The sequence below is a fragment of the Penicillium atrosanguineum genome (assembly GCF_028827265.1).
Source record: "Penicillium atrosanguineum strain IBT 20685 chromosome Unknown utg000001l_segment0_segment0, whole genome shotgun sequence".
Taxonomy (NCBI): Eukaryota; Fungi; Ascomycota; class Eurotiomycetes; order Eurotiales; family Aspergillaceae; genus Penicillium; species Penicillium atrosanguineum.
The window spans coordinates 458,483-479,399 of record NW_026623133.1 but is presented as its reverse complement, the minus strand read 5'-3'; the positions used below and the strand labels follow the sequence as shown (position 1 = coordinate 479,399).

The 20,917-nt window shown below is 52.2% G+C and overlaps 6 protein-coding genes across 6 annotated transcripts; 4 read left to right on the top strand and 2 right to left on the bottom strand.

Moving 5' to 3' along the window:
- Nucleotides 1–329: 329 nt before the first annotated feature.
- On the top strand, nucleotides 330–5,141 carry N7443_000170 (ubiquitin-binding serine/threonine protein kinase VPS15; the record flags this gene model as incomplete). Its single annotated transcript, XM_056880226.1, has 3 exons — nucleotides 330–543; nucleotides 600–720; nucleotides 776–5,141. 3 exons carry the CDS (start codon nucleotides 330–332, stop codon nucleotides 5,139–5,141), a joined length of 4,701 nt encoding a protein of 1,566 aa, XP_056745464.1.
- A 2,581-nt stretch (nucleotides 5,142–7,722) lies between these two features.
- Nucleotides 7,723–10,527, top strand: N7443_000169 (DENN (AEX-3) domain protein; the record flags this gene model as incomplete). Its single annotated transcript, XM_056880225.1, has 2 exons — nucleotides 7,723–8,103; nucleotides 8,161–10,527. The coding sequence occupies 2 exons, from the start codon at nucleotides 7,723–7,725 to the stop codon at nucleotides 10,525–10,527; spliced, it is 2,748 nt and encodes a 915-aa protein (XP_056745463.1).
- Nucleotides 10,528–11,155: 628 nt separating this feature from the next.
- N7443_000168 (SDR family NAD(P)-dependent oxidoreductase) lies at nucleotides 11,156–12,315 on the bottom strand (the record flags this gene model as incomplete). Its single annotated transcript, XM_056880224.1, has 4 exons — nucleotides 11,156–11,612; nucleotides 11,662–11,992; nucleotides 12,052–12,083; nucleotides 12,191–12,315. The coding sequence occupies 4 exons, from the start codon at nucleotides 12,313–12,315 to the stop codon at nucleotides 11,156–11,158; spliced, it is 945 nt and encodes a 314-aa protein (XP_056745462.1).
- A 627-nt stretch (nucleotides 12,316–12,942) lies between these two features.
- On the top strand, nucleotides 12,943–16,149 carry N7443_000167 (TBC domain-containing protein; the record flags this gene model as incomplete). Its single annotated transcript, XM_056880223.1, has 1 exon — nucleotides 12,943–16,149. One exon carries the CDS (start codon nucleotides 12,943–12,945, stop codon nucleotides 16,147–16,149), a length of 3,207 nt encoding a protein of 1,068 aa, XP_056745461.1.
- Nucleotides 16,150–16,513: 364 nt separating this feature from the next.
- Nucleotides 16,514–18,082, bottom strand: N7443_000166 (uncharacterized protein; the record flags this gene model as incomplete). Its single annotated transcript, XM_056880222.1, has 1 exon — nucleotides 16,514–18,082. One exon carries the CDS (start codon nucleotides 18,080–18,082, stop codon nucleotides 16,514–16,516), a length of 1,569 nt encoding a protein of 522 aa, XP_056745460.1.
- A 1,257-nt stretch (nucleotides 18,083–19,339) lies between these two features.
- Nucleotides 19,340–19,862, top strand: N7443_000165 (uncharacterized protein; the record flags this gene model as incomplete). The annotated part of the gene is made up of 2 exons (XM_056880221.1): nucleotides 19,340–19,539; nucleotides 19,598–19,862. 2 exons carry the CDS (start codon nucleotides 19,340–19,342, stop codon nucleotides 19,860–19,862), a joined length of 465 nt encoding a protein of 154 aa, XP_056745459.1.
- Nucleotides 19,863–20,917: the final 1,055 nt, after the last annotated feature.

Sequence of the window (20,917 nt, the reverse complement as noted above, 5' to 3'; positions counted from 1 at the left end):
GCGTTCTTTACCGTTCCCTTGGCGCGCTCTTTGCCGTTCCCTTGGCCGCCAGGGTGTATCCTGGAATCCAAGCGGAACTTAATACCGACACATGAACATCGTAGACGAGAATAGAGTAACAGATTCAATGCATCAGATTTTCCGAACCAAATTAACAATGATCAAGTGTAGGTGTTCTAGAAAAGAAGACCAAGCTCAAAGATGTTGACATCACTCACCGCCTATCCATCACGTGCGTACACGTCAAGTGACCGCAACCTCCGCTTATCAACTTATCGATCGTTTCATCTCCCTCTAATAAACTTGGGAGATGACGTCCGGGCAAAAACATGGGCCAAGGTTACTCCCTCACTACCCTGTCCGCGGGGTCAGCAGGGATCGATGTGCCCGAACTTTCAGATCTGGTGTATGAGAAGTCCATGGGTGGAGGCCGGTTTATGAAGAGCATCCGCGCGCGACAACAGAATGGCTTGGTCTTCGTGAAGGTCATTATGAAACCATACCCGTCGATGCAACTGGAGCAATACGTGAAATCCATAATCAGTATGCGATCTTTACTCAAAGCGCTCTTAATGATCAAGCTAACCATACCATCACAGGGGAACGCAAGCTCCTGTCGGACGTGCCCAATGCATTGAGCTACGAGAGGATTCTAGAGACCGGTACTAGTGGTTATCTAGTTCGCCAGTATATCCACAGCTCTTTGTACGATCGGATGAGGTATGTTCACGTATGTTGACATCAGATAAACCAGAACTGACGGACGACTACACAGCACTCGACCATTTTTAGAGGAGATTGAAAAGAAATGGATCGCATTCCAACTTTTGTGTGCACTGCGTGACTGCCATTCACTGGACATCTTCCATGGTGATATAAAGACCGAAAACGTTCTTGTCACGTCATGGAACTGGCTATATCTCTCCGACTTTTCTTCATCATTTAAGCCTACTTTTCTACCAGAAGATAACCCAGCCGATTTCTCCTTCTATTTCGATATCTCAGGACGACGTACATGCTACCTAGCGCCAGAGCGATTTCTTGAAGCTGGAGAAGAGCCTGGAAACCGTCATGTCAACTGGGCGATGGATATTTTCAGTGCCGGCTGCGTGATTGCAGAACTCTTTCTCGAGTCGCCGATTTTCACACTCAGTCAGATGTACAAATATCGCAAGGGCGAATACAGTCCGGAGCACAGCCAGTTGGCGAAGATTGAAGACCCGGAGATCCGGGAGCTGATCTTGCACATGATTCAGTTGGACCCAGAATCTAGATATTCTGCTGAGGAGTATCTGAATTTCTGGAAGAACAAAGCTTTCCCCGAATACTTTTACAGCTTTCTTCATCAATATATGTCCCTCATGACGGATCCATCATCAGGGAGAACGAAGGTGGACGCTGAATCCACCAACCGAGGTGAAACGGACGATAGAATTGAGCGAGTCTGCTTCGACTTTGACAAAATAACCTATTTCCTTGGCTCGACATCCCGAGGCTCTCGAGAAGCATCTCAGGCCAGTGACTCCCGACTCACTGGAGACATTCTTCCGGTAAAACTCGACCTACCTAATGGTGGAAACCAGATGCCGGGGCTGTCATCACAGTCAGACGACGGCGTTTTGATCTTTTTAACACTGGTTGTATCAAATCTTCGGACCACAGCGAAGGCTTCGGCTCGAATGAAAGCCTGCGATATTCTCCTAGCCTTTGCGGAACGGTTATCGGACGAGGCAAAGCTCGATCGCGTTCTCCCTTACATTATGATTCTATTAGCGGACCGGATAGATGCCGTCAAGGTCGCCGCAATTCGCACACTAGCCCAATTACTGGACATGGTTCATGTGGTTTCTCCGCTAAACGCCTATCTTTTCCCCGAATACATCTTCCCGAGGCTTCAATCATTCGTCATCTCGTCCAAACACAATCCGAGCCCATTGGTCCGTGCGGCATATGCCTCATGCATTGCATCCCTAGCACAGTCATCTCTCCGGTTCTTAGACATGATCCAAGCATTGCGTTCCGATTCGCGTTTGACGGCGCTGATTCCTGCCGGCTTAGAATCACAATGGACTGAGGATGCCACATATCGTACTCTTTATGATATTGCTAAGGGTGATCTACTAGCGTATTTTGAGGTTCACACCAAAGCTCTTCTCACAGATACGGATGCTTCCGTTCGTCGAGCCTTCCTAGGATCCGTGTCCAGTCTCTGTGTGTTTTTTGGCAACATCAAAACAAACGAGGTCATCTTGAGCCATCTGAACACGTACCTAAATGATCGGGACTGGATCTTGAAATGTGCTTTCTTCGAAGCTGTGGTTGGTGTCGCTGCATACGTCGGAAGCATCAGCCTGGAGCAGTACATTCTTCCTCTAATGCTCCAATCTATGACTGAGCCCGAAGAGTTCGTCGTGGAAAAGGTGATTCGCTCCCTTGCAGCCATGGCTGACCTTGGACTTTTCCAACGGTCTACGACTTGGAATCTACTCTTTATCACTGTCAACTTCTTAGTGCACCCAAACATCTGGATCAGGGAGGCTACTGTGAATTTTGTGGTCAAGACCACCAAGTTTATGTCAAAAGCGGACATCTTTTCGATTCTGACGCCTCTCATCCGACCTTTCCTGAAAGTCAAGATCATTAACTTTTCCGAGGCGGATCTTCTAGATGCCCTTAAACGACCAATGCCCAGAAACATCTATGACATGGCTTTTCTTTGGGCAATAAAAGCCGACAGAGGGCTCTTCTGGGACCCGTCGAGCTCCCAGGGAGCATTCAGTCTTCCGGAGCCGGGCAGTCATAGTTCTGGTATGGGACTAACTCCCGTTTCCCTACTAGGCGCTCAGAAGAACGACGAAGATGAGCAATGGCTCTCCAAACTGCGGAACCTCGGCATGAGCCCAGAAGATGAGCTCAAGCTTTTTGCACTCCGAGACTACATTTCTGGAGTCTCGCTTCGCCAATCAAGAGATCTCGATACCGGTCCATCTATGCCGTTGAACGATATTATCAGTCTATCGCAGCATGGGGTCACGCCTCAAACAGTTTTCTTCGACAAGAATCTGAATGAAAGGCCACGAGACTCTCCTGTACATCGAACTGAAGGTCATGTTGTTGATGATAATAAGCCGAAAACGATCGCGGATGCGCTACTCGATGCCTCCACAACAATCGAGCGAGGCCCGGGCGCTCATCGCAAACATGCTAGAGCTAGAAGCCAACTTCATAAAGAATTGGAGATCCCACGTCCAGGTCGCCTTGATCACATTGGGGTCGATTCTTCGTCTGCATCTCCTGCTGCATCGTCCCCTGCTGGTCCTGGATCTCGCCCAATGTCTCCCCGGGGCTCTGATGTTGATCAGGATCGTGTTCCTGCCAGTCACCTGTTGAGCTCCGGTCAAGATAGCTTGTCAACAACCCCCACCAATACCGATAATCTTTCTCTCAGAGGCGACAAAGTCCATCGAAAGTCAAGCGCAATCAACCTCCTCGGTCGCAACGAGCCTACCAAGACATACGCGGAAACCGGCACAAGCTCGGCGAATGCGTTTGGAAAGGTGGATGCACCCATGCATCGTGGAGGGACTCCTCAACCATCGCCTCTCTCTCAGGCTTACGAACGCAAGTTGGTCCAGGCGCCCGCGCGGCGATATCATGCCAATCATTCATACGCAGGTGATGATCCCGCGGTTTTACAGCTACTGGATAACGTTTTTGCGGAGAACTACCCGACCGACCTATTTGACTTGGGCCCGTATGTCAAGGAGCTGGATCCTCGACTGCCAATCCGCCAACCTAATAGCCAAGATCCCACGAAGATGTGGAGGCCGGAAGGACATCTGGTAGCCACCTTTGGTGAGCATAGCGGCCCGGTGAACCGTATTGCTGTGGCCCCGGACCATTCTTTCTTTGTTACAGCATCCGATGATAGCACCGTCAAGATCTGGGATACGACTCGGCTTGAGCGAAATTTGACCCCTCGCTCCCGCCAGACCCATCGTCATGCTTCTGGGGCACGGGTGAAGGCATTGACGTTTGTCGAGAATACGTACACTTTCATCAGCGGTGCTACCGATGGGAGCATTCATGCAGTCCGAGTTGACTACCAAAAGGTCAACGAAACTGCCCGGTATGGAAAACTCCAAATCGTGCGGGAATACCAGCTCCCGACTGCCGAGAACGGATTGCCCGAATATGCTGTCTGGGTGGAACACTTCCGGGATGAGGGCCAGTCAACGCTACTGGTTGCCACCAATACCTGCCGAATCATCGCGCTGGACATGAAAACCATGATGCCCATCTACACCCTTGAAAACCCAGTCCACCACGGAATTCCAACCACCTTTTGTTGTGACCGTCGGCACACATGGCTGCTGGTAGGAACGACTCATGGTATCATGGATCTTTGGGATCTCCGTTTCCGTGTACGATTGAGGGCATGGGGCCTTCCAGGCTGGGGGTATGTCCACCGAATCCAGCTGCACCCGCTTAAGCCAAGAGGACGCTGGGTCTGCGTGTCCAGTGGCGGCTCCCGCGGTAATCAAATCACCGCGTGGGATATTGAGAAATTCCGCTGTCGCGAGGTCTATCAGATGGCACCACAGAGTCTCAACGACGTCACTTCTGGTGCCGCACAGCGGGGCTCCTCTCGACCTGTCGCTCCTCGTGGACAACGTCTCAATGTCAAAGATTTCGAGGCATGGTCCGTTGATGATGATCGACCGGAGGGTATGCTTCGACGATTTGCCAACGCTCCCGCTGCGGCTGGAATGGGCGCTATCCCCGAAAGCAACGGCTCCGCGGCTCCTAACCACTCATCCGGTGATCAGCTCGGGACATGGGCATTTGCCGCTGGTCTCAACCCTCCGGACGACGTTAAAGCGAACAGCAGCAAATGCGGGTTCATTATCTCGGCGGGATGCGACCGGAAAATTCGATTCTGGGACCTTGCACGCCCAGAGGCCAGCATGATCGTCAGTGGTGGAGACTCAATAGGCAAGCCGACCTACGAAATGGCATCGATTGCAGCCAACATCCAAGTCACCCTGGAACACCAGCCTTCGACTCCAGCCACCACTAGCAATGCTGGTAACGCCAAGAAGGGTACCAGTCCACGCCCCCCCTCGCAGTACTGTCATTAGTCTTCAGCAGCAACAGCTTTTGAAGAGTCATCTGGACATTATTCAGGACGTTGTGGTGCTGCGGCAGCCTTACGGGATGATTGTGAGTGTTGACCGCGCCGGAATGGTCTACGTCTTCCGGTAAGGAGTGTGTGACTAGCGTTACTTGTTTTTCCTTATCGGGGTGATTCATGGGCCGTGGAGCAATAGAATACCCATAAACTGGATGGAACCAATTCCTATGTTTCTTCATAGTCGGTACCAACTGTTTGTCAACCATGTAATGATAGAAATAACGGGTACGCAACCGTTCTACGACCCCACGTTCAAATACGCTTAAGAACCGAATGCCTCTGTAGATGTGGGACAAAGTCGCCTAAAAATAAGCCAGCCAGAAAAGAGTAGCATCGGGTAAGTTACTTAGCACAGATCAAAGATCAATAGATACCTCACAGATGACAAATGCGATTTTGAGGGGTGTGCGGGCGCACCCATTACGGGAGTTGTCCGAGACGTCATTCAACTTGAAGTATTCAAACGTTGTTCGCACCAATTGACTATTGCCCAGGTGTGATCACTCCGTGCATTCAGTACCGTGGAACTATGTATGTTGCAGGGAATGCAGATTTGGCTATCTAGGCTTGAACATTTAATGCTGAACAAAGAAATAGCCCGACTCGACGAATCGATAGCTCTCGGATATATTTGTGAGTCGGGAGTCAACCCCTCACGACTTGGGAAACCTTGTTTATTTTTGACTTTGGTACCTCGCCCCAGGCTCAAATGATCAAATGATCAATTTTAGACCCGAAGTCACCATCGTTGACTTCCCGTTCCATTCTACATAGCTAGGTAGTACTTACTGCTATTCTGAAGCTCTACGAGGGCAGGACACCGGGGTCAGCTCACGGGGACCTTAGCTAAGCTCAGTCCCGAGTGGAGAAGGGTCAAAGTTAGAGTGATTCCGGAAGTACTCGGTACTTCTAAGACATATGGGGTGCAGCGCGACGGCCGAAGTAGTGGATACCTCTGCAGGTACAAGCTGGGCTGTGGAGACGGACGACGCCGCTGTTTCGGATTGCTGGATCGGTGGTTGATCAGCGGCCCCAGCTTCGACTTCCTTGCTCTTTCGCGATTCTGTTCTTTTGGTTAGTCCCCTGTTCGCCCCCTGCCCTGCAGCTTGGGCCAGAAGACATGCAGCTGCATGTTACTGATCGGATCGATTGGCCCCCATGGTTTGCTCAGATGCGAGGTTGGAAGAGCACTGAAATCTCTGCAATCGTTGCAATCGTTGCAACAATTGCAATCTCTCGTGATTCATAACCCCATCCCTGTCTTGCATTCGGTAGGGATCCTCGTCTTGTACCCTACGAATGACAGCCCTTGGGATCCAGGTTGCCCCCAGAGGGGATTGGTCCGATAGGCCATCTCGATCTCCGTGAACCTCAGACGGCTCGTAGGTTTTTTTGGGGGTGGTTTGACATGGGGTGGAGATACCTAGAGGACTGAGAGAACGGAGATTCCGTACTTTGAGTCCGAATGGATGATCCTTCACATTTCAGGGGTCATCAACCTTACGAACACACGGACCATGATAAATCAAAAATCCTCCCCCAAAAAACAAATCAGTAAAATACGTGGGTCTGCAGCCTTCGCACTCGTGTCAACACGGGACAAACAACGGCTCGAGACGCATCTCGAACCCGAGGGAACCATGGCCCATCAGACGATTGTCCAGTTGCGCATTCGCTTCCATATCATGGATCTCGATCGGCGGGTGCCCACTCGATCGTACCTCTCTCTCGCCACGTCCGACAATGTCCATTGTCGCGTCGTGGGCGCTTGGGACTCCTCACTTCTGTGAGCAGTGGTGAGACAACTGGTCTGTAGATGTAACCCAGTGCACTGCAGGCCCTCGGTCGATGACAGTGGCAAGGAGTGAAATGAGTGAAATGTTAAGAATTGGACCGTGAGCAGACCCAGCGCCATTCCATTCTGACCTATCGATCGTGGGGATGAAACGACACGCATGAAACGGATTGGATAGATCGCTTTCGACCGAGGGTTTGGTGTTCGGTGTGGGTGTCAGGGTGCGGACAGTATTAGTATCAGGATCAGGATCAAGATCCGTTACCAAAGTACTCCGCACCGAGACACATTCCTCAGCATCTACAGTACAGCGCAGCGCAGGACAGGACAAGAGACCAAGATCCTCCCCCTAGCAGGGATCAATTCCAATTTCCCAAAAATCTCCGTCGAAATTTAATTAACGGACCGGGACCAAGTGGAGACCTTCTGCCCGCTCCATCTTGAGTGTTCGTTAGTCCCCGAACCATCCCCCTTTGGTTTAGTCTCGACCTTCTCCTATTCTTCTCTCTTCCCCCCCCTAAACTTCAAACCCTTTCAACCTTCGATAGTGGACACTCTCTACCGGCCTGGGGCTTCTGACACTCCCTATTATCCAACTTCGGCCTCAATCGTTTTCTCGTTCTTTGATTGCTCTATTTTTCTATAGACCCGGCACTCCAGCAGTGCAGAGGTTCCCTCATCCCCGAGGCCCGAACCCTACTGTACACCCGACATATATCGAATTCCCGCCACAATGGGACCATCTTTGAGAGATCACTCGTCCTTTGTCCGGCCCGCCACTCGGGACCGGCCTGCGACTCGCGGCGAAGGGGAAAATTCGCTGGTCGTCCCTAGCCGCACGTCGTCGCTGCACTCCCGCATCACGCAACCTATTCCTTCTTCGCTCAGCACCAAGCCCGCTCAGCGGACTCCTAAAACTCTTACTCATGCATACATGGTCTGCGGTGTCGGCCGTGAACCTTCACAATGGGTCAAGGCACCTGCTCCCGACCAGGGCAAGATTGGCCACATGAAAGGTGCCGTCGGCCAATTCTGGCTCCCCGAGATTCTGGGCAGCAGCCCCCGGTTAGAACAGGACAATGAAATCGCGAGATCCTTGCACTCGGCCATGAGGGTAAGCTTTGAAACAGTGGTGGAAATGGCACGAGAGGACTAATGAATCGATATATAGGCTTGCTTCCCCCACGACGTAGAAATCTGCACCGGAAAGAGCCAGCCCCACTGTGCTCACCACGCCTTCGTCCTTCAGCAGGACTCTTCTCATACTCTGTACGGTATCGCGCTGCGCGTTTGGTCCCGTGCCGACGAGAAGCGTGCCGAAACCATCCGCGAGCTTCGCAAGAAGACCGAGCCCGACTTTTACGACAACCCCGATGAGACCTACTGGATCCCTTATTGCTTGAGTTTCCTGTCCCGCTACCCTCTATACGACCTCTTAGGCGACTACCTTCGGGGCATGTGGATCCACTGGAACAAGGCCACCAACCTCTTCCATGCCGAGGAGGTTTCTCGCATCCTGAGCTTCCCAGCTCCTCGCCTTAATGATTTGGTCCGGATTGATATGAAGGACTATGCCCTCTGCTACCAATTCCCATCATCACCCACCGGCTTCCAAAACTTCTCCATGTGGCCCCTTTTCAACTGTCTGTCCATTCCCAACATCGTCGGTGTCGTCGAGGCCGCTGTGTCGCCCACTCGCCGGATTATCTTCGTCAGTCACTACCCGGCTATGCTGACCGTGGCTTCTGAGACTGTTCGCTACTGCGTGCGTGTCTACGAGTGGAGCGGTCTGTATGTGCCCGTTGTGCACGCCCGCCACGTGAAGGATCTTGTCCAGGAGCCCGGCCCTTATATCCTGGGTATCACGGCCGAGTGCCGAACTCTCTTCAACGCTCCCTCCGATGCCCTGGTCGTTGACTTGGACCGCAACTTTGTTCTGACCTCCAGCCCTCCCAACGTTCTTAACCAGGGCCAGCGCACCAAGTTTATTACCCGTTTGACACAAGCCTTGAACGGCGATGTGTCTCCCTCCGGTGTTCCCACTCATCTGCGCTCCGCCTACGCCGGTGGCAAGCTGATCCCCGCCGGTCAAATTATTGTCATGCGCGGCGAGGTCGAGAGTGTTCAGGAGCCTCAGTGGTGGAACCAGGATGCCGTTATGGGTGTCATGGACCACGTCTGCGAGAAGCTTGGCCGCAACACCGGCATGAAGGCCATCTTCGGTGGCTCTGTCAAGAAGCCTCTGATGACCAAGGTCTCGATGCGTCACCTGAACGAGATCGTCCGCGAGCGCAACCAGTACTCTCGGGATGCCATGGAGGCTTGGCAGGATTTCATCAACCTCAAGGGCCGTATGGACACCGAGCTCAGCAAGGTTACCAAACGCAACAACTTCCTTGTCGAGGAGCTCGAGACCTGGAAGCAGCAGTTCCTCAAGTTCCAGGCCTTTGCTGAGCAGCTCACCAAGGAGACCTCCGAACTCAAGGTCAAGATCGAGAACCATAAGCGCGAGAGCCGTCGCCTTACTGGTCTTATTGACCAGCAGAAGGATGACGTTGCTCGTCTCACCCTTCGTCTGTCCGGTACCGAGAAGCAGCGTGATGATGCTCTCGAGGCTCTAGTCCTTCAGCAGGAGATTGCCGAAGAGCTCGAGCGCGAGCGCAAGCGCAATCAGAAGGAGCTCTCTGCTCTTAGCCACACTAACGCGACACTCGGTCGCCAGCGTGACGATGCTCAGCGTGTCGTTCTGCACCTGCGTAGCCTCATTTGCGGCCAGAGCCACCACATGGAGCACATTGTGCGCTCTATTGGTAGCAGTTCCGAGATTACTGAGATGGTCGAGCAGGGTTACGAAGTCGCCCCCGAAGAGTCTATCGAGGACAAGTCAGAGGTTGCAAAGGAGATATCAGCGGGCAAGAGCAGCACAAGCAAATCGGTAAATGATATGAACCCCGCGCTCGAACAGCACCTGCTGAACCTTGGAAAGAACCACAAGTCCGCTGCTCGTCTGAGTATGTCCGACGTGGCGGATCGTTACCTTCAGGACAAGACCGATGCCATCGCGAACATCATCCGCAGCATCAGCGACCAATGCGCCGCCGCCGTCGAAGGTCTGCATCTCGCCCAGGATGCCGAGGATGAGGAGGCCGAGGCCTCGAAGATCTCGTCCACCCACAACTCTCCCCGTCTGGGATCCGAATACGAGAGCCAGGACGGTCGTACCACCCGCGCCACCAGTGAAGTGAGCGACGTCGATAACAGCTCCCTGCACCCGGAAAACCGCCACTCCAGCATCCCTCCCACCCCAGACCTCATTCACAACCGCTCCAGCACATCCATGTCTATGGTCAGCAGCTCAACCTTCCCCGAGCGTTCGAGCCAGCAGTACGGACCTGGTGACATCCCGACCCGCATCGTGGAGGATGACGACGAGCACGCCCACGACTCTGGCGATGACCAGCAAACCGAGACTGGCACTCTGTCCAAGCAGGCCAGTGAGGATCTCATGCGGCCCAACACTGCCCGTGTGGTCTCGTGATTTGGTTCCATCACTCCTTCAAGGATGATTGCAACGCTTGACTGAGACGACCCTGTTTTTTTTTTTTTTGCCTTTTCTTTGGCGTGGTCTTACCTTCTTCTGATTGGCGCCGAGAGAGTTTTCGGCCCAGCATTGTTTTGTTTCGCTTCGTCGTGTCGAATATTTTGATACACCTATTATATCCATCCGCCTTGAATCCTCATCTTCTTGTCTATTGATTTTGCGGCTTTATTTCCAACAGGTGTTCTTTTTGTGTTACCTGGGAATCTGTTACTTTGTGTCGTACCTTCTGGGATGGACGACTCTCTTGTCTGCTTTCCGCTCCTTGTCCTCGGCCTTTACTTCAAAATTTGGCGTGAGAAGGAGCTATACTCTGCACTCTTACTCCTGCACCAAGAACCAGCAGGCTTTTCTTATATTGTGCCACACTCCCTATTTCCTTTTGTCCGCAATCGTCGATCTGGACTCACTCGATTGCCTATGGGATTCCATCCCTACTGTATTTAAAAATGGACTCTATAATTGCTTTACTCCGTGTCAACACTGTAGACGTTGCTTGCTTTGTAGATGATAGACCCGCGTTATGCTAGATTTGGAATATGTACATGTCAATAAGCAAGACATCACATTATGCAAGCTTCCCAGGAACAACGGGGTGCCCGGCGCTCAGTCCGCCACAAACGGCCCAGGCCTGACCATTAACGTAGCTGCTCTCATCACTACCCAAGAACAAGGCCACACGTGCAACCTCATCGGCTACAGCACCCCGCTGTGTGGGGTTCAACTGTCCGATCTTGCGCTGCGTGCCGCGCTTCCGAGCATGGTCGAAGACTGCCTGCGTCATACCCGTCTCGATCAGACCAGGGCAGATGGCATTGATTCGAATACCAGTACCGGCCAGCTGATATGAAACGGTCTGCGCAATAGACACAACTGCAGCCTTAGACGCAGAATAATCTGTCGAGCCAGCGTTAGAGCGCAGTCCAGCCACCGATGCAGTGCAAATAATAGAGCCACCGGGATACGGCTTCGCTTCCGAGGTCAATTTCATCGCCGGAGCGGCATGCTTGGCAGCCAGGAAAGGACTGTCGAACATATTAGTTTGCATCTTGCAATGTGAGAAAAGAAGCTTACCCCAATGCATTAACCTTCATAGTCTTCATGAATCCATCACCGTCAGTCTCGGTGAACATCTTCTGCTGGCCGCTAATACCGGCATTGGCGAAGAAGATATCCAGCCGGCCGTATTTGGCAACCGCTTCGTCGATAACAGCCGTCAGGGCCTTTTCATCGGCAGCATCAAATTGTCGCACATGCACATCCACACCTGGGTACAGAGACTCGATCTCACGCTTGTGTGTTGCGAGATGCGAGTCGTCGAAGTCACAGATGTAGACGGCTTTGGCGCCGTTGTGCGCGAATTGATGGGCGCTGGCACGGCCAATTCCATTGGGAGAGTTTGCTCCTATATGAGGCTTAGTATTCTTAGTTCTGAAGAGCTTTGGCGCACTCTGTAGAGCTTACCGGTGACAATTACCACCTTGTCTTTTATCCGACTATACCGAGGTTAACTTTAGTCTTTCATAGCCATTGAGAAGGTAGCTTCAATAATGTATGGCTTTCCAAATGACGTTCCGTGGAGAAAGCACTGGATATTACTCACGGGCCTACAGAGTCTGAGGCAATATGCCGAATCTTGGGAATACCCTCAAAAGTGCCTTCATCGGGGATGCCCTCGACAAGCTGTTTGCTGAGGGCTTGGAGGCGCTGCCGAGCTGCCGCAGACATGATGATATCAGGGAAAGCTGAGATTTGAATATGAGAAGAAAATAGTTGTTCGATGCTCAGATTAGAGGTTGATCGAGATTGACCAAGGTAAAGTAGCAAGTGTAAGACCAAAGAAGTAGGGAACCCTCCGCACCTTCCCCACTCGGTCGGTTACTTTGCGGAGAGCCGAGGCTGAGATCAGGTGACTTTTCATAGCTCTGTATTAAGGTCACATGATGTATAGCTCTATCATCACGTGATAGCGTATCACGTCATGTGCCGATGCTTGTTTTGGATGTGAGGCCTTAGCTTGTGTCAGACTTCAAACCCTCTTTCTGCCCCGTCTTCAGCGTGCGCTTTTTTTTTCAGGCCGCAGTCATACCTCCCCTGTGCTGTTGGCTATCACCGTTGTCACCGTTGCGACCCTTGACGCCGATCTCCCTTCATTCTCAAGGTCCACACAGATCGTCTAGGATCGCCAAAAACGCGCGACAAAAGGAAGAAACGCCCTGTTGCAAGGTTTGCTCCTTTCTACACCAACTTCCAGTCGAATCTTCTCGAAAATCTACGCCTGCCAGTGAAACGAAGCATTCATGAAGTCCGTAACCGCCCATTCCGACGTCTATGCCATCTACCAGTCATTGAGTCATGGCCGAGCCCGATCCTCATCCCCAGCGACGGTCTTCCTCCCAGGCCTCGTCCGCGTCCAGCAGGAGCCAAAAGGCTAGAACACTTCGCATAAAAGGCCAGAAACGAAACTCGGCTTCTTCTCATGCGCCCACCGATCTCACCTCGTTCCCCTCGCTTTCCCCGCCTGATCACGCCCCCACTTTGACCGGCGGGTTGACAAGTACGTTGATGACGGGAAATGGCGTGGATGGGGCCTCAGATACTGGTCGTGGGCGTAAAGCCACTTTGGCTAGGCTTACCACCGGTGTGTCTCACAAATCAGGTCGGGCCGCCTTATTCGAGGATTCCGCCCCGCTACGCGACATCCCAGGAGCCCTACATTTGGCGGATGATGCCCACATTGAGCGCCTGATTTCGAGCACCGGTGCCGTGAAGATTGTCAGACAGTATGCGCGGGATCTGGCTCAGCGGGATGCTGAGATCTCAGCTCTGCGGCAACGCGCTGATGCAAGGGAGCGAGAGCTCAAGCGGATGCTTCGAGAAGTGTCTGTATCAAGCCAGGATGTTGAGCGTCGCCTATACCAGGTAGAGAATCATCCGGAGGACCGCAACTCGGACGGAGAGAGCAGCCACAGTGGCGGGAATTCCGCGGGGCTGGATGGTCTCATGTCCCAGGCTATGACAGATGCAGTTGGATCTCAACCCGATGCAGATAACCCAGATCTCCAAGCTACTATTCGTGCTCAGCGATCGGAAAACGAAGCTCGCATCGAGGGATTTAGCACCGAATCAAGCAACAATCGAAAGCGAACGGGATCATTGCGCGGCTGGGGTGACTACTTCTTCGGTGGTTCGGCCAATGCGAGTCGGAAGACCAGTCGTGCCAGCAGTGTCATGAGTGATATGCAGGGCATCGAAGAGGAAGGTGGCGAACGTCCTCGGTTACCCAGCAACCCCGCTGTCCGTCGCAAGGCTCTTGACGAACAGCTTTTCCAGCCTCCGGGCATCTCCGCGAGTGAAGCGAAACGCATTGCCGGCGGCTCTACGAATGGCGACGACCATTCAAGTGTTCATTCACGGAAATCATCACGCTCACTCGGGTCTTGGACAGTCAAATTGTTTGCCGGTAATACACAGACGCCAAAGGAGGCCAGCGATTCCGAGGCCAGTCGCAGCAAGTCTGACAATCCAGACAAATCCATTACCCAGCCGGGCACTCCAAAGAGCGGGATGTCTGCTGTTGCTGCATTGAAGAAGATCAATGGCAACACCGTGGTTCCACCTGGACGTACAGCCAGTAGGGGCAGTGGGACGGTCAGAATAAATCCGGCCGCACGTAGGACTGCAGCAGGAAGCGTGTCACAAGGTGCCCCCGCTGAGTCCACAGATCGAACCGCGACCAATCTTGGCCCCGTAGAAATGGATGCCATCTTGCCTGTCGAATCTCGGCCTCCGACTCTCGCCCCAATCTACAACAATTCTCAGTCCGGTGAATTCCTCACCGATCGGTTTGGTTTCATCTATGATCAGCGCCGGAAGAGACGACAGAGGGAGGCTACCTCGGGGAAGCCGGTCCGATCTCGTTTAAGCATTGCCGAGACTCTTGGAAACCTCCGGAGCGAAGCATCGGACGGGGAAGATGATCAGGCCGACTCTCAAGAGACGCCTCACACACCGGGGTCCCCTCCTGGCTCTCCTGACGACCCCGAAAGTGGCGCTGTTAGTCTTCGCGGCTGGCAGGACTATCTGAGGTTACCATCTCGTCCAACAGAACTCCTGTCGCATACTCCATCTGCGGCCCCGATTGTTTCTCTGACCAATGCCGAGGATAGTCGCCCTCACAGTTCGTCTATCTCAACTGAAAAAGGACTCTCTGTCAGTTCGAGCCCACAGCCATCGGCATCCACGTCGGCCATCAACGCAGAAAATCCTGAGTTTGCTGGAGGACTTACGGAAGAGCCTACCGCTATTTCTACGAAAATCAACTCTGCCGAGGTCGAGCCAGTTAAGCTACTGCTGGAGCAACTGACTGATCTCCATGATACACTCCAGCGCGATCGCACCGTCCGTTGGAACGAGTTCCTTCGCAAAGTGCGCGCCGAGCGCAGAAAAGAAGGTGAAGCCGCAGCTGCAGCAGCCACGTCAACGGATCGATCCCTCACTGCAGTGGACACACCTGAAGCAACTCTCGCTGATGGTGAGGTTATTGGCATCGCTGGTCTGGGCAATAAAGGCAAGGTTGGCCGCAACAAGTGGCGAGAGTTTCGATCGCTTGTTCTCGGCGGTATCCCCGTTGCACTCCGTGCCAAGGTGTGGTCTGAGTGCAGTGGTGCATCTGCGATGCGTATCCCTGGATACTATGGTGATCTGGTGCGGGGAGTGGGTGGAACCGAACCTGATGCTTCGGTAATTGCGCAGATCGACATGGACATTCGTCGCACCCTTACCGACAATGTGTTTTTCCGCAAAGGCCCCGGTGTTGATAAACTTAGGGAGGTCCTCCTGGCGTATTCACGTCGTAACGAAGAAGTGGGATACTGCCAGGGGATGAACCTCATCGCAGCATCACTTTTACTCATTATGCCGACGGCCGAGGATGCCTTCTGGATTTTGACTTCCATGATCGAGATCATTCTGCCTCAACATTACTATGACCATGGACTCTTGGCATCTCGTGCCGACCAGGTGGTGCTGCGCCAGTACATCTCCGAGCTTCTTCCCAAACTCTCGGCGCACCTTGAGGATCTGGGCGTCGAACTGGAGGCTCTTACGTTCCAGTGGTTCCTTTCCGTATTCACGGATTGCCTTTCCGCGGAAGCGTTATACCGAGTGTGGGATGTGGTGCTGTGTCTCAATGTCACCAGTGTAGTTCCCAATGGCCCGGGCCCGACCGTCTCTTCTGCCTCCAGCGTTAAAGACGGCACTGACAAAGCAACTCCAGCCTCCGAGGAAAGCGCGTCCGGCAGTGGAGGCGGAAGTACGTTCCTCTTCCAGGTCGCTCTCGCCCTGCTTAAGCTCAACGAGCCGCAACTGCTCACGACCTGCTCCACCCCGGCTGCTCTCTATACGTATATCAACCACCAGATGACCAACCACGCTATCAGCATCGACGGGTTGATCCAAGCAAGCGAGGCATTGCGTAACATGGTCCGCCGCGAAGATGTTGTCTCTCGCCGCGCCGTCGCCCTCCGAGAAATGCGCGAATTCAGCGGGGGGCACAACTAGATTTATCTCAAGTGGTCTTCGGTCCACAGTGATGATCATTCACAATGTTCTTTTGTTCTTTCTTTTCTCTTCACATTAGAGCTTGACGATGCCAACATGACGAGCATTGGGCAGGGAGTTCTGGATTTTTTGATTCGTTGATATCCTACCGGCATTCATTCCTTGGGCGCTATTTTCCTTCTGATTTTGCTTCTCAGCCAGACATTTGACTTGGGCCTGTCTCTGGCCGTTTCTCATACTCCCGCGCAGCATTTCGAGATACCCCTAACTCTTACCTGGGATCGTTAGATTTTAAAAATAGCATTTTCTGTCAGAATGTCGGTTTTCTATTATGCTATGTTGAAAGCTCTGTTTCAAAACATCTCTATATGCTTCCGACAGAGAACCGACTCCAGCTCCGGATGCGAGCTCCATATATCATGAACAAGATAGGCGAGACCATAATTACTGCCGATAAACCGGCTAACAGCGTGGCCGACCAGTTGATGCCCAAGCTGTTGTACATGGGCCTCTCAAACAGAGGAAACGTGGCCGACGCCATGGAGCGGACCATGACATGGATACTGATTGCGGACACAGTGTTGAGTAGATAGACATCCACAATGAACACGATACCCGAGATGAAGATAAGCTGCAGTGCCAGCCCAATGACAAAACACGATATGACCTGACATGACCAGTGAGCATTGCCACTCCATCCAAACCACAGAAAAGCCGGCGGAAGTAGCACCGCGCCGAAGATCATAGGCGGCAGTCGATGTTCCGGGGTGATGCGAGGTGGTCGGGGAGATTCATCGACCTTTTCGGTCTGAGAAGCATCCCATCGCTTCTTGTACCAGGTCATGGTGAAGAGTGAAAAAAGTCCCACTGCTGCCACGATACCCAAGCTGACGGCGATGAATGGGAGACTTGCAATGGGCGTGCTCCAGCCTCTGTTTTCAAAGGCCTTGGGGAAAAGCTGATATGAAAGGTACAACGAGCCGTAGACAAGCGTCAAGTAGACTGTCATCACGATGAGGATGGGCTCCCGCACCAACATGCGCACTGGCTTGGTGCAGTATTTGCGCAGCAATACCTTCATATCCGTTGAGACTATCTCATTTCGAGACCTCCAGTTTTGATTGCCCGTTTCACGACGCAAACGAGCTGCACGCTTCATGAGGATCCGGTTATGCGATGTCTCGCGCAGCAGGAAAATACACATGAAGCCGACCACAGCGCAGAGAATCAGCGTGACCCAAGCCGTCCAGCGCCACGAGCAGTTTTCAACGATGAAAGCACCGACAATCGGCGCAATAGTCGAAGCGAGGTTCATACAACTCGCCGACATTCCCACCGCGACGCCTCGTGTCGGTCCGACAAAGACATCTGCCAAAATCCCCGACCCCACAGCGAGTCCACCACTTCCCAACAACCCAGCAAGAAAGCGACATACCAGGATCGTGGTGACAGACTGCGCAAGACCCAGTGGAATCTGGAAGATAGCGCACCCGGCCAAAGCAACCGCCAGCACTGGAGCCGAGCCCACTAATTCAGCCATCGGGGCAAACACAACGGGGCCTGTCGCGAAACCTGCCACGAACAGAGCCACACCTAAGCTCATCACTTCCTGCGAAACCCCATACTCGCGTGCCGTCACCTCGGCTGCCGATCCAAAAATGCTAGATGCAAATGCGATCGAAAAGATTACTGCAAGCGGCGCCGATGAGCGTAATAGCTTGTCACGTCGCGGCCAGTTTTGAGGGTTCTCGGGATCATTAGGACCATCCCAGGTGACGAGGTTGAGAGTCGGTTCATGTTCGTTAGGCGGTGATTGTGGTTGAGGTTGAGGGTTAGGTGGAGAGGTTGACCTCGGCGTGGAGACTCCGCTCGGTACGGCTATCGCGTTGACGGCCGTTCGATCCATTGTTTTCTCCATGGCATTCAAGTCCATTTTCAATAGAAAAACATAGGAACTGAAGGAAATCGAATATTGAGGAATCCTCCGGGAGGAAACTAGTTTTCAAGGCCTTCGTGATCGGCAGTTCAGGCTTTGGGACTGGGTCCACTACCCTGTATAGTAGAGCGGGACTTGCTCCGAAACCGATATTTGACGTCTCCGGCTTCGAGAACGTGTCGCGGATCGATCTAGATGGAATGTGTTATACCTGGCAGCTTAAGCACTCTCTTAGAAATGAGCCTGCGAATTGTAGATCAATTCGATTGCCCTGGGGTGAAGATATTCTTCGTTTCGGGCGTCGTGTGTACTCGAGTCGAGTCAGTATACAGGGCTCGGACAAGTCGCCGAACCAAGATCCACCCGCGTTAGGGTGATCGGCGACCCTGATTCGTGCAGATTAGGTTGGATGTACTCGAGTTATAGATGCTAGCCATGGTTGCGTTGGACTTTTCTCATCCATCACTTGTAACTATCCCCAGTCTACATAAAGTATCTAGGCACCTGGACTAGTAGCAGGATAGTGTCCACATCGTCGTCATCTCTTCTTTCTTCTTTCCCCCTTCTTCCAGTGAAACACATCACTCACTATGACTCCCTTATTGTCCCGGATCAAGTTCGGCAAAGCCTTTGAATTCCCAAGATGTTCTTAATCGTTCAAGGGATTCATTAATCCCAGCGCCTGGCTTTTAAGTCCACCTATTCGAAAGAACGACCCGACTTTGCATATAATATTGCTCGATGGTTTCGAGATGATCGACACACTTTTCTTGGCCACCCAAAGGGGCGCCCTATGAAATCCTCGAAACGACATTTGGCTCAGACATATGTGCAAAGACCTCCTCAGGCAAGGATCTCCGCTTCTCGGCTTGGCATCAAATCCACGGAGATCGGGGGCCTGAATATATCAGCCACAACCGCAGCCCAAAATAGATCATTCCGCAAACCAACACGAGATCTGTCTCACCATACGCGTGGTCAAATTTGAATTATCGAAGGGACTGGGGCGAGCTCGCTGCAGCGTTGCATTTCCCGGCCGCTCAGCCTCAACAGTTCTGCAACGTGGACATGTCGACAAGTGCCTTACGCCAAGTCTCTTACGAATTTTGATCCAAATGCTGGATGCCTCATGAGCGGTGGCATTTTCTAGCAGAGTATTGGGATATAAAAGGTCTCCTTGCGGCTTCGATCCAGCTTTCATCCATCACAACATCAAATCCTAACTCTTTCTGCCGAGCCAATTCATTATACAAAATGAAGTGGACTATTACTTCCATTCTGCTGGCCGCCAGCTCCACCCTCGCTGCCCCTACATATGTTGCCCGCAGCAATTCCATCCAGATCAGTGATTTCTCGGCCCGAGCTGCGTCTCCCGCCTCCACTGCGAGCATGCACTTCGTTGTCACCGATGCGAACTACCCCGATGACACACCCACTGATTGCAACCTAATCTGGTAAGTCAACAGGTGCCCCGATTGACAGCTTCCAAAGCTCACTATCGATCGTTTCCAGGACCTACGAACAGCTGCCCAAGTCCAACGCACGGTGCAACAACGGCGAGTACTACATCAGGTTCCCTCAGGGGGCTCCCGACTTCAACCGCTTTACGCTAGAGCTAGAGAGGGTTTCTGGCCCCATTCCCGAACAAGGCCAGATCTTGCTGAGTTCGAATGCCAATGGAGAGGCGCCTGGAACTAAGTGGATCTGCGTGAACAACCCTGACCCCAACGTCGAAATCAGTTGTTCCTATGATGGAGTTCTTGAATTGCAGGTCTAATTGGTTTACTTCCGAGAAACGTGGATATCAAGGCATGATATTTTATGCGAAGTCAGATTGTTCATGGATATTGCGCAGACGAGATTGTCAAGTGAATAATGCCACTTGATTGGCCGAAATCTAATGATATATGCACTTTTACGTACCAGAGCATTCAGCTGATCCCTCGCGCGTAGTGGACGGCCACGTCCTCTCCCTTTGCCCCGATCTTCCTCGGATCGCGAACAAATTGAAGAAGCTTGCCCTACGGCTTTAGACAAAACGAGGAAATCAGCATGTGCCCCCGAGGCGCAAGAGATGAAGGCCATTTAGTCTTGGGAATCACTGTGCCGTACGAGGCCAAGATGCGGCCTCCTGCCGATCCACGGGCCCTCGGGTTCTGCGGGTTTTAACGATTAGCGGACTTAGTCGCCTAATCAGCTACTCTGAATTTGAATCCTGGGCAAACAATGCAAGTGGCGTAGATTCACAGCGGGCCGCTTTTCTCGCTCTTTCTTTCCATTCAATTGAGGAAGAGTAGGCGGCGATCTGACATTGTTTCAATATCTGCGCTACAGCTGCAATGATCCTGTCAATTTTCGTTCTAGTGACCATTATTCAATAAAATGACTACGTGTCCAAGTAGTCATGAGTTTACGGAATCAATCACAGTGTCGTCCGATATAATTAATAGACGCTAGAGTATAGACTTACAGCGCGACTGGGGGCCTTTGAAGAGGTCTCAAGAGGCCCCCATACTTGATTGTTTAGCTCTTTCTCAATGGCTTTCTAGGTATCTGTGTAAAGCGCTTATCCAATTTTTCTTGGTTCGCTTTCAAAGCCTTCTGGATGGCTTCGAATACGTCTAGGAGAACAACTCACGACTGCCGTATTGGCCCATTTCTAAGCCTACGAATTACATTGGAGATAGATGCCATTATCTTGAAGCACGAGATCATCAGGCAGCAAAACCAAACAATATTGACTTCATTGTGTCAAGTCCAAGCTCTAAATCTATGAGACGACGGTTGAATTCTTTCTCGTTACTATAGCCATCATTCATGCGCCCACTTGAA